The 13,986-nt window shown below is 31.7% G+C and overlaps 1 protein-coding gene across 1 annotated transcript in view; it reads left to right on the top strand.

Annotated features, from left to right (window-relative positions):
- The window catches only part of LOC143258483 (E3 ubiquitin-protein ligase arih1-like), a 68,180-nt gene extending 63,438 nt beyond the window's left edge, over window positions 1-4,742 (top strand). Inside the window, exons 14-15 of the mRNA XM_076517533.1 lie at window positions 2,251-2,363; window positions 3,562-4,742. Coding sequence (XP_076373648.1) covers window positions 2,251-2,363; window positions 3,562-3,643 — 195 coding nt within the window. The 3' untranslated portion in view covers window positions 3,644-4,742. The remainder of the gene's footprint in view (window positions 1-2,250; window positions 2,364-3,561) is intronic.
- The last annotated feature ends 9,244 nt before the right edge of the window (window positions 4,743-13,986 follow it).

The raw sequence follows: 13,986 nt of genomic DNA on the forward strand, positions 1-13,986 counted from the left end.
TTCATAAGTCTTTTAACAGTTTCACAAATTATATAATAATTTTTAAGATGTAAATTTTAAACAATTCCATTATGATTTAGAAGCAGGCTTTTTTTAACAAAATTTTATAATATGGAATATTTTAGTATTAGTTATTTATCATGATTTGTATTCATAATTATAGTTTTTGAATTGTGTTTCTTACGCAAGTGGTTAACTTAAACATTATGAATATATATTTATTCAGATTAATATCTTGGTAACTTGATGTACTTCTCATTCAAATTCTGTATTAAAAGATTGTGAATGTCACTGTGTTTATATAACCATACAGCTACTGAGTTTTTATTTTATTCTCTTATGGAATAAGGAACTTAATCAAGCATGGCCTGTTGGTTTGCATGCTTGTGCCATTAACCTGAAATTCTATGTTTCACATATCCTTGCTGCAAAAGTTTGCTTTACATTTTGGAAAGCATAGGTGTACTTATTATGAGACTGATGATATTCCACTCTTAGTTCATGAATTGATAATAGGTACTATTGACTATATAACTTATAGCTAGGTTATTATATCAAAAATTAGGGACAATATATGAGTATAAACTTTCTGTAGCTTTTTACAAAGTTTTGGTAAAATGCTTATTGAATCTCATTTTTGCTTAGTATTTACTACATTAGTATAATGTTTGACTCCTTTAATTCATTCGTCAGTGTCCATGGATTTTCATATTGATGGAGTTATTTTGTTCATTTTTGAAGTCTTATAGAAAATACCAAAAAACATTTGTATTTGACACTAATAATGTCCAGTTCTTCCTTTTATGTAAATAACTTTAATGTACACAAAACTTGAAAGATTAGGAAAGATAATCTGTGTACCTTACATTATGTAAAGTGAATCTCATCTCTTTTTCTGCTGTGTTTATGCAAGTCAACCCCATACACATTAGTGGCAGTTTATAAAAATCACAAAAATTTATGGCCATTGCTTCATCTTTTACAAAGAAATTTTCATTTTAAAATTAGTTCCTTTCTGCATTTGGTTCATGATTTTGGTGAAAATTCATTGTATTTTGCTAAGTGATTTATGTACTATAAGAACTAGAAAATGTGTTTCTGGTGCTAAATTAGTCAATATACACTGGGGGAATGTCTGAAAGACGTATTTACCCTAGTCTCAGCTGTGTGAGGTTGAAAAGTGTAATGCTTCTATCAGTGTCGTGGATGCAATAATGATGGTGGTTTGTATTGAAGTTCAAGTAGTCAGAAGGAGATTAGCCAAAAATTGTAGAATACAGTCAAAAGAGGACAAGAAATTGCAAAGTAGAAAGAATAGTAAGAACAAGGTACTTCATTTTTCCTTCACTGTCTTAGACTGTGCAGTGACTGATGGACTTGGATAAAATTAATCAAACCTCAACCACCAACTATCAACCGAAATTGTTGAATAAGGTTGAATAATTTTCTACTAAATACACAGAGGTTTCTACATGTCATGAAGATGTTAAAATTATTATTATACTGCAAAAGTATTATTATTTTGGGAAAATTTAATCAACATCAACACAGAATTGTGCGAGTTATTTTGGAAGTAAGTGAATAAACCTTAAACTTGTGCAAAATTTTATATGATAAATAAATCTAGCAGGTTTCTTCTTGTCCAATGTTACCACCAAAACACAAAAATTTCTACATAATTTCCTCATGATTTAAGGGTTCAATACTACAACAATTATTAAACACAAGCTCTGTGTTTGAAAATGAAAAGTACTTGTGTAATATATCTAAGATCAATAGTGGTTTAAATTTTGTAACATCAATATCATCATAAGTTTCTCCAGTAAATACATAAAATAATTGCTAACTGACAACTTTTAAATTATTTTTAACACCACTTAATTCAATAATTTTCAAGATTTAAAACTAGCACAGTAAATGGTACAAAACTCGATTTTCTCTTGTTGTAAATTGATTGTTTATGAATAGGTTTGTAAAATGAATAATCAAGTTATAAGTAATTGTCTATTATATAGACAGTTATTAAGAAAGAATAAGTATCATTGAAGAATTAGTTTCATTAATCTTAGAATGATTATACAAGATTTTGTAATCTGGATTGCTAGAAATTTGTTTTCATGCAAGCATTTTTTAAATCTCAGATATAGTGCAAAGAAAGCAAATTCTGTATTTTCTATTGTTAATGAATCAACATGTATTCATGCTCATACAGCTACCTTACATGAAGGTTTTGATTTTTATTGAAATTAGGACAACCAACGGGACTTAGAAAGTGCCACAGAAAAACTTTCAGAATACTTAGAGCGTGATATTACTCAAGACAATTTGTTAGACATTAAACAGAAAGTTCAAGATAAATACAGGTAGGGATATAATTGTACAATGAATGTGTGTAATTGTGTAATAAATGTTCTGTTATTTTGTAATGCATTAAACTGTGACTTTTATTTTTAAGAATAGTTCTTCATTTTAAATGTCAGAATTTGTATGACAGAGAATAATATTTGTTACATAATGTTAAAAGTCTGTTTAAAAATGTGTTTTGTGGGTATGTTTCAATAATTCTTTTCAGGATAATTTGCTGGTATAGTTTGAAGAATATTTTATAGTTTTAAATGTTTATCAATGAGATTATGTTTAGTTTTCTGTCTACATAGGAGGTGAAAATGAACCATAAAATCATAAAAATAACTAAATTAAATAAACAGTTTGAGAAGAAATGAAACTTAAAATAGAACTTACTTACATAGGGTGGCTAGTTTTCAAAACTGAAAAACCAGGATATCCCAATCCTACCCCTAATTTCAAAACTGTTCTTGTGCTTCTGTTGATAGTGTGTTCTGTAACATCTAATCTGCTATCGTTATTGAAAACACAACTTTACAAATAGTGCAATCAGTTTTGTTATCCAATTCTCCTGCCTTTAGAAGTGGGAAGTCTACTTTAAAAGTTTCTGATAAAAACATGTTTTTTGTTGGGTTTTTTTGGCATATTGACACTATGATAAGTTTATTACTGAAAAATATTTAACTAGTCTTGCACCACACATTCATTAACTGCTGTAGTTAGTATTACTTTATTACAGTACTAATAACTAAAAAACCTGTACAGAACTAGGTTTCTCATTTCACACAACTAGAACGTTTGAGAGAATTTGGTGGCAGGAGAGTTGGTGTTACAACATTAAGTCAGTAAAGTATAGGCCTATTACATTCTGATCGGATATAACAGAATCTGGATGTCTTTGTGCCCTCCACTAGTACAGCGGTATGTCTACGGATTTACAGTGGTAAAATCAGGGGTTTGATTCCCCTCAATGGGCTCAGCAGATAGCCCAATGTGGCTTTGCTGTAAGAAAACACACACTCTTGATGTCTTTATTATAAAACTAGAATGCTTTACTTATTGCAAGAAATGTTTTTAAGACACTGGAACAAACTTCCTAAGTATGGGACTGTCCTGGCAAAACTCAGAAGTCTGGTAACTCAAATGTATATAAAATTTTGTGTAAAATTATTACTTTCAGCTTTAAGTGACTCTTCGTTGTGTTTCATCTTGTAGGTATTGTGAAATGAGAAGGAAAGTACTTTTAGGACATGTTCATGAAGGTTATGAAAAAGACTGGTGGGAATACACAGAATGAAACATTAAATGTGATACAGAGGAAGGAATAAAACCAGTATGGTTGTGTTGTGTATTGTGAAGTTTAAGGAAGATGCATATTCATTCCCTTGCAGTTGTCTTTGTGACAGTTGCTTTTGCTGAATGAATGAACCAACACCAACCACTTATGCTGTAGGCCTATATAAAAGTTACAGCCACGATATCAAGCCCAGGGTTTTATACATATTCCTATTTAATAGAGATTGGCATTTAAATAGAAACTTAATGAAGATGATTACATTAGACACATGATTAGTCTTGAAAAACTGCACAAAGTAAACCTTAAAAAATGCAGATGAAACCTGGACTTTGTATTAATATAGTAAAACGTATTTCCCAAATTAGTATAAAAGAAAGTAACATGTTTTAATGTTGTAGTGTTCACAAGTTTTATGACATAACTGAGAAGTCTTGTCAATTTTTTGCTGTTTTTGAAGTGCTCATACCTGATCAAGTGTATTAATTTGTTTTATATATTTCTCTGTGCAAGCATTAAAACAACTCTACTCATTTTAGTACTTCCACTTTAACCCAATATTTTACTCTGTGCATTTGTGTTCTGGATTGAAGTGTGGCAGCTGTTAGATCTTGTTATTTCTTACACTTATTTATAAACTTTAATTTGTTGTTGGAAAAACAAGTCATTAGTGAATTCTTATTTCACAAGCTAGTACACAATATAGAACTGTGTTTGATATCAGAGATATTTTCCATTTTAAAATTAGTTATCTCGCACATTGCCATTTCTCAGAAGTAGAAATTTGACATGTCAAGCTTTGCACTAAGTTTTCTGGAAGAGTCTTGTTATTTAACAACATGATTTGTAGGTTATAAAGAAACTAAGTCTGCTTACATAAGCGTGACAATTACTGTTACATATTTCTTTTGTGACAAAATATTCAATGAGCTAATATTTAGGCAAACTGGCATCAATTAACTAAAATGTCAATTTTTTTATTAATTTGTTCAATGTACATTTCAATCATCTGGGTAATATAACTTTTTGGCACATGTAGCAAACAAAAGCATTCTTAAATTGTTAAAATTTAAAGTTCATAAATAAAATTATTAGTTACAAGTCTATGTTGTGGTTTCTGTCACATAAACACACACATATACATAATGTAGTAAAATGGTATGAAAATGGTTTTAAATTGTAGTACAAAAACATTCAATTGGTTGTGTATTGTGAAATATTAGGAAATCACACACTCATACCCTAACAGTTTAATTTTATTATCTCTTTGAATTTTACTGCATTTAAAACTGATAATAATGGAGATTAAAGTTGAGTTTCATGTAATTAAACTTCAAGGGCATTAGAAAAACATATCTTTTATACTAAAGGTAACAATTTGTTTTTTACTGTTAACAACCAGTGGAAGCTATTTATAAAGTATATTTATTTACTTGTTAAAACAGTCATTGTAAAGAACTGACAAAAAACAAATTGGGTAAAATGCACAAAATGTCCCCTGCAGTAAGTACTGATGGGTGTTTTTTTTTCTGTGTGTATGTGTAATTCCTATAGTACTAGAATCCTGTAGTTAACTCATGCTTTTCTTTTTGAATTTAGTTTAAAAAAAGTGCAAACTGTTAATTAAAGGAAAAGTATTTTTAATTTTAGCATGAAAAGTACTTTGCTCATGGAGTATTCAACAAAAACACAATATATTCACAGACAAATCTTTATTTTATTTTATCAAAAATACTTCACAAAAAATTTGAATTTTTGTATGCTAAAAACTTGTAATGTTAACTGAAATACTGCCAAAATTTGTGAATGTATACACACTATTTTGAAAGTTAGAAATATTAAATTTTAAAATATTTTAAGCAAGTATAATGAGGTTATGTGGTAGGTCATATAGACAAAGCCTATGTTGGAAGAGTTAATTAAGAATACATTAAGTCTACTTCTTAAAAAACTTAAGATTCTTTCCTTCATGTGAAATATTCTAAAATTCATCTAATAGAGGGCTTGGCATGGCCAGTGGGTGAGGGAGCTCAATTCACTATCTGAGGGTTGAGGGTTTAAATCCTTGTCACACCAAACATGCCTGCTCTTTCAGTCGTGGGTACATTATAATTGTATGGTTATGTAGTTTGTATATCAACAGTAACTAATATAGATTTGTATAAAATGTATATAAAATTTGCCTTCAATATTTAAATTTAGAAGAGGATGCTCAAAGTAAAATTACTACAGGTATTTCAGTTGTTAGGATAAACTACCTTCTCCAACAGTTTGGATTGTCAGAGTTTTTAAAAAATTTGAAAAAACTTGAAGTTTCTTTATGAAAAGTGGTTTGAGTATGAGTCATAAAACTTTTGGTTTTGGATACAGCAATTACTATAGGTCAAAAGAGTTACTTATTATTCACAAAATTGTACTTATGTGCAAACAAAATCATCCTTGAATGTTATTTCTTATAGGACATAGGTATTTGTGTGAAGTAAATATATCAGGTATAATTTTGATGTTTCAAATAATGAGTGTATTTTCCCTAGTTATCCCATTTTTCTCTTGTGTTAATTTTATTTCTAGTTTCTAACAGCACGTATAAAATTATGTTTGAAATCAAATGCTTTCAAATGCCTTATTCAAATTTTAAATGCTGGAAATGTTGGACCAGTAATAAACATAAATAGTTTAGACAGTTATGAACTCTAGATAAAAAGAAAGAAATAACATTGCAGTATAGCCATAAAAAATATTAAGTGTTCCTAATTTGGTTTTTTCTGCTTGAGGTGTCACTTTTTGTAACTTGACTGATCAATGAACTTTCTGTTTAATAGGGTAGTTTGTAATGCTTCCTATCTCATCTTGTGGGAGGGCAGATGTCTTCTGACAGTCACATGGAACAGATATTTCACCTTTTTGGTGATTGGTTGAATATGGAAATTAAAGTGCTCTGCTCATAATCTGTACTTTGCAGTATCAAAATGTGGCTCTAGCAATGCTCAGTTTTTTGGTTTAGGCATATTGTCAAGTGATTAATCCCACTATTCATTGGTTAAAAAGAAAAGCCCTAGATTTGCTTATCAGTTGCATTTTCTGTAATTGGCAGTTCAAAATTAGAGATGTGACATCTAGCCTGTGTAATTTTGCTATAAATAAACAACAAAAGAAAAGCTTCAGAGCAAATATGAATTGTGAATGCAGTTTTAGTGTTTTTACTTAGACTAATGTTAGAGGAGGACAGTTTATTTGGTGGCTAAGTGCCAAGGTTCCCTGATGAAGTATGGCCCTTGTTTTAGAACACACTTTTTCCCACCAGATGATCATGTGTGGTGCAGTTTTTGTTAACTCTTCTAATTTCTTCCCCTCCTTTTTGAAATAGGCATACCTCTATGAGGATCTCCTGTACTTTTCGTTCTCCATTTTTCAGTGGCCCAGTAATAATTTGATGGGCATACAACATAAAAATCGGGTTTTTGTACCTTTTGTGAGCAGAGCATAGATAACTTTTTGTATAGCTTTGTGCTTTACAGCAAATAAATATTCTTTTGTAACAAAATAATGTTATTTCGTTTTGATGATCTTGATGTGAACACCATGATTTATGTCGTTCATTCTACCAGTAACAAATCAGAACATATTTCCTTCTACTAATAAATTCGTGAACATCTTATTTAACTTGAATTCAAGAGAGTATGGGCTAGATTTATCCTTGAATTATCATAAAATTAATGCCACCGAACACACGTTGATATCAGTAATCAAACGCTTAACACGGTAATAAGAAAAATGAGATTGTTTCCAAAATTATTGCTCATTTTGAACTTATAAATATTCAGCATAAAACTTCATAAACATTGTAAAGCAATGACACACTAGTGACACATTTTAAGTATGAACATTGAAAACTTGTTTACCAATGCTGCTGATGTATAAGAGAACTAGTGATAGTTTGTACTTTTGCCCCCCCCCCCCCCCAAAAAAAAAAAAACAAAAAAAAACAACAACAACAACAACAACAACATAGCATTATGTCTACGGACTCATACCGCTAGAAACTAGATTTAGATACCCTTGGTGAGCAGAGCACAGATAGCCCATTATGTACCTTTGTGCTTAACTGTAAACAAACAAAATTGTACTTTTGTGATTTCAATTTAGTTAAAAAAGTTTGGGGAATAATGGCTACTACAGAGGTGAAGGTAACAGTTGCAAATTCCCTGGTGAATTATTGGTAAGTTTACAGTCTTACAACGCAAAAATCTAGGGTTCAATTCCAAATAGTATAAATCGCAGATGTGTAATTGTGTAGCTTCAAGCATAAAAAAAATTGTAAAAAACTACTCGATGCTATTTGTGCTATTAATTTAGAATCCTTAATTTAGAAATGATAGAAAGAGAGCAACTCGTCAACACCAATTGCTGAAAATTCAAAGACAACTCTTGACCAACGAAAATTGGAATTAACTGTAACATTATAACATACCCAGGCTTAAAAAGCAAGCATTTTTCGTGGAGCGATTATATCTCACGCCACGTAGATTTTAAGTAAATACTGGGTCTACCAGTTTTTGAAAATGTTGTCTGTCTAATACAATGTATGGGTATAAATTTAATGATTCTCTTGTGCTTGTCACACTGAAATGCAGATTAGTTAAACACTGAACGCATAATTGATTTTAAATGTTAATAATTACTTCAATTTATGGTTTTGTATGCGATATCAATATATTGAACGAAGAAAGGGCATTTCTTTTAGAATATACGTATATATTACGTGATACTGAAGTGAAATTGTGCAAGATATTTTAACTTTTTAAAAGAGATTTATGAATTAAAGAAAATATACGAAGCGAGATATTAAAGTTAATTATTTCTCAGGGACTTGATTCTCTGATGCATCAAAACTTTAAATTTTTCATATCATGAAAAACTTCTGAGTTATGATGCAAGTAATAAATTAATTTAGGCAATACGTTATAAAAATCCTATTAAATGTTCTAATGTTACTACTATTAGTTTTGGCAAAAATTATATGAAATGACAATCGCAACATATTTAATATGAAGTTAAAAAAAAAAAAAAAACATGCGTAAAAGGTTATGGTGTTCAAAGTAATGTGGTGTATGTATGTACCATGCGATTCTGCCTTGTAGTATAGCATCTGCTCTGAATTTCCATATAATCTGTATGCATATATATATCGCATAACAGGGATTCAAGAAAGGCATTAAGTTAATTTTATTCCAGCTACCTTTGTTCATTCGTTATTCTCTTGGATACAGTACCTTTTCTGCCCAGTGAGAGGATATTATTGTAATATTGCAATATTACTGTGAAGTTGCAATGCCACCTCCCACTTTATGACGTGTAAATATATGTTTTAAATTATTTCTCTTTATTTCTTTAGTACTTTTCTTTTGGTGTACATAATTTAGTGGAACGTTCAGGTGTATACGTGTGAGCATAGTTATTTTAATTATGGCTTACTTTTAGTTGTGTAGGATTTTAAGGTTCTTCGATTTTGACATTTAAAAGGGATCATGTTAATGGACTTATCGCGATGTTTTTTAGTATTTTATTGACTCTGTTTTGAGTATGTAAAGATTTTGATTTTCATGTATGGTTTACCTTATGTATCAAGTATTTTTTTAAATGTAAATTTTGTGTGAAGCTTGTGAACTTTCACGTGTTTTGTTTTCACGATTGTTTATTCGTTGTTAAGCACAAAACATACAATGAGCTATCTGTACTATCACCATCACGGGTATTAAAACTGAAAAACTGTTTGTTTTTTTGTTGCCATAAAAAGAAGAGTTTAATTTTTGTGTTGTGCGATACTTAACAACTAATGGGAGAGTTTAAAATATTTATTATTTGATGCAAGTTGAAACATGGACCAACTTGCTTATACACTAATGTAGTACTCCTAGGCCGTAAATAAGGTATATTAGTAATAACACAATATTATTCCTTACCTGTATTGCTTTCTTCATTATTTCTCTTTTCCTATTCTCCACTTGTTAAAGGTACCAAATCAAGTTTTCCCAGCAAGATAAAATTCTGGTGATTTTTTTTCTCTGTTTACAAGTATATATATTAGCAAGACACGTTTATTATATTTTTTTCCTACTGATATTTAAAAACATAAACCATTTCTTGAACTACAAGTTCCTTATATATATATATATTGTATTTTTTAAGCTTTCTATTTACGATTAGTATTAATACATAAGTTATATTTAGGTGTTCACAGTATTTTGCATGTGCACCCAATCTCATCGCCTCAGCATCTATGATATTAATACCTCTGTAATTTGACTACTTCCTCTGCTTCATCTTTGTCCTTATTGTCCATTTCTTGGGTAGCTACAGTTAAGGCAGTTACTTTGGTTTTAGTTTCCTATGGCACTTTTCTAGTTCTTCTTTTCTAAATTATTTTCCTCTTTTTAATTTTCTGTTAATGAAGTTTTACTTTGTATTCGTTTGTGTATAAAACATTATCCATCTAACGTTCATTACTCTTAACTCGGGTAGTTTAAATGCTACATGTTTCAGAAGTAGGTCATACGTTTCTTCCTGGATAAAATAAAGTACTTTCATAATTTGTGACAAAGGAAGGGTTTTTGTTGTTGTTTTTTTCACAATTAAACAAGAATTTAGTTTATGGTTGTTGTGGTAAAAAACAAATACCTCATTGAAGTATGGTTTCGATTGCTTGAAGGTTTTATTTGTTTAGAATTAAGCACAAAGCTACACAATGGGCATTTGTGCTTTGCTCAATTTTTAGTAGTGTGAACCCACAGACGTACTGCTGTGCCACTGGGGGCTGCTTAATTGGAATATTGTTCTTCAATAATAGTGTACTTGCTTAATGCTTCAATTGCATTGAGCCCGCGGAAAGATACGTGCTCAGAATTTTCCTGGCCCGGTATGGCCAAGCGTGTTAAGGCGTTCGACTCGTTATCCGAGGGTCGCGGGTTCGAATCCCCGTCACACCAAACATGCTCGCCCACCCAGCTGTGGGGGCGTTATACTGTGACGGTCAATCCCACTATTCGTTGGTCAAAGAGTTGGCAGTGGGTGGTGATGACTAGTTGCCTTCCCTCTAGTCTTACACTGCTAAATTAGGAATGGCTAGCGCAGATAGCCCTCGAGTAGCTTTGCGCGAAATGTAAAAACAAACAAACGAACAGAATTTTCCCACCAAATACACTTTACTACCTTTTTCAAACAAGTTTTTAAGTGATTTAATTAAACTTAAGATCAAAAAGAGTGTTAATAAGTGAAAATCGTTTGTTAGAACGAAATAGGTCTTTATTTATTATTTATATTTCTAATATAAATTCCTTATTATTCTTTATTTCTAATAGTTATTATCAAAAATTAAAACAAAAACAAACTTGATATTCTTTATTACTGATGACACATTTCAATAAAAACATATAGCAACTAATAAGTTTACCCGTGAAGTTATCTACAAGTCTACAATTCATTTAAAAGTGCTTGCTCTGCGGGGTTTTCTGTTACCAACTGTTTCAACTATATCATCAAAGTTTCGATTCAATAATCAACATTACCAAATCTGTGAGGAGCTGTTTACACTTAGTTAACCCGTGGCAGTTTTTAATACAGGTCCGAATGTTGAATGACCTATGCTTCAGCCACAGTCATTGGAAGAGTGCAAAAGATTTCTTGATGGCGAGAAATCCACTTTAAATAAAAATGTATCTCAGTTTGTTTGTTTTTAATTTCGCACAAAGCTACTCGAGGGCTATCTGTGCTAGCCGTCCCTAATTTAGCAGTGTAAGACTAGAGGAAAGGCAGCTAGTCATCACCACCCACCGCCAACTCTTGAGCTACTCTTTTACCAACGAATAATGAGATTGATCGTAACATTATAACGCCCCCACGGCTGAAAGGGGCGACGGGGATGCGAACCCGCGACCCTCAGATTACGAGTCGCACGCCTTAACACGCTTGGCTATACCGGGCCTATATATCTCAGAACGGCTGGTATTGATATTAACAATTTTACTGATAAAGAGAGAAAAATGTTTCGACCTTCCTAGGTCATCTTAGATTTGCTTCTTTTTTGTGGGTAGCTGGGTGTTTAATTTTTAAATACCCAAGAGGGTCAGGTGCACAAGACCTCTTCCTCCATCCCTAGCTTTCATGTAGGCTACTAGTAAGAATTTGTTGTTGTTGTAGCGCTTTTGGGCCAGAGTATCCCACAGAACTCCGGCCCTTTTCAGGGCAATGTCCGTGTATTGTCTTGATTTTCCCCCTTTTTTTTTCTTTATCCATTCATTATTATATTTTTTACTTCTATTCCATTTTTAGTGCTTTTTATTTCTATTAGTTTTTCTTTTTTCATATATATTTATCGGAAAAATAAAATAATAATAAAATAAAAGAAAGGAGAAAAAAAACATAAAAAACAAATAAAACTAGTTTTTAGCGTCTAGTGCATGGTGGCCAGCTTGATTTATATATTTCTTAAATATATATTTATAGGAGAGAGGTACTTAGGACTATGTTCATCATGTACGTAGTATCTGTCGAGATCACACATTAAATCATTTTTATGCCAATTCTTATAAAAATAGTTTAGTGCATTATGCAAGAGTCTTACAGATACTGTCTCTGTGTTTGCATACTTGTGCATGAAGTACAACGTGGTACTTTATAGGCTGAAGTTAAGATTGAATTTTGTATTTTTGTGGTTTCTGTAATTGTTTTTGTGTTATGTTTATCTAGGCAGGAGATGCGTATTCTATTATAGGTCTAATTATGTTTTGTAGATTTTTATTATATCATCAGGTGATGTACCTTTATTTTTACCTCAAAGACTTCTTGCATAATTTGCTTTTTTCCAGATTCTAATCAGGATATTGTTTGTATGCTGTATCCACGTTAATTTGGTATCATAAGTTAATCTTAAAAATTCAGCATAAGTAGCAGTCTGTAAAAGTGATCCGTTCATGTATAACTTTGGTGGATCGTTTTTTCAGTTTATTTAATCTGCTGAATAATATTACTTGGGTTTTCATAATATTTATTTTTATTCTATATTTCTAGCAGTATTCTTCTAAATTATTCAGGACTGGTTGGAAGGGTTTGTTGCTGCAATTGAAGGAGTGGGGACACTTTTCCAGACCGCTACATCGTCAGCAAATTGTGATACAAAACCTCAATTTAGGTCCGACAGTGGCATATTACTCGCATACATAATAAATAAGATAAGGCTAACTCCCCTCCCTGCGGGACTCCTGCCTCAGATGAAAATGACCTTGAGTGGGCCCCATTCACATCTACTTTACACCTATTGTTCAGGAAGTTAGATAGCCATCGAATAATTCCCTGAAGTAAATCCATTTCCATTAACCTTGGTCATCTTCAGGTTAAGGAAAAGAAAGTGTTTGAATAACCTAACATCCACCTGCAACACCCCTTACAATCCGGTACCCGTTTATACTCTTGTCTCTCAGACGTGTCCGTCAACGGTCACATTCAAACACTCTCTCTTTTTTAACCTGAAGATGACCTAGTAAGGTCGAAACGTTGTTCTCTCCTTGTCAGTAAAAGTGTTAATACCCATACCAGCTGTTCTGAGATACAGAATATGGATTTATATCAGTAAGATTTAAAGTAAAGTATAAAAATATGAAATTACTTTAATCGAAATATATCTCTATAAACAGACAACACAACATTTATTGTATGAACATTTTACTTTTCTGGATAATCGCTAAGTCTGACTAAAATCGGCCCGGCATGGCTAGGTGGGTTAAGGCGTTCGACTCGTAATCTGAGAGTCGCGGGTTCGAATCTCCGTCACACCAAACATGCTCACTCTTTCAGCCGTGGGGGCGTTATAATGTAACGGTTAATCCCACTATTCGTTGGTAAAAGAGTAGCCCAAGAGTAGGCGGTGGGTGGTGATGATTAGCTGCCTTCTCTCTAGTCTTACACTGCTAAATTAGGGACGGCTAGCACAGATAGCCCTCGAGTAGCTTTGTGCGAAATTCAAAAAACAAACAAACTATTTTTATTTTACCTCTCATAATAGTATCAACACTAATAAAGAAATGGCGAAATATGTTATTTTGTTTGCGAGTAAACTCATTTTTTCGCGTATGAAGCGTATTTACACTGTATGCTTAATTGTCGATTTTCAAGCTCTCTTGGGATGAGATAATTGGAATTATATTTGTTATAAATGGTACATTAAAATTATTTAATAAGAAGTGCAGAAATTGAATGTCGTCATATTTACTTATTTGTAACTTTTTTGTGTCTCTGAATCCAATTTGTATATTATATAATATCTAAAACTTGTATTTGTTTTTACACAATAC

This window comes from Tachypleus tridentatus, chromosome 8 (genome assembly GCF_004210375.1).
Source record: "Tachypleus tridentatus isolate NWPU-2018 chromosome 8, ASM421037v1, whole genome shotgun sequence".
NCBI classification, from domain to species: Eukaryota; Metazoa; Arthropoda; class Merostomata; order Xiphosura; family Limulidae; genus Tachypleus; species Tachypleus tridentatus.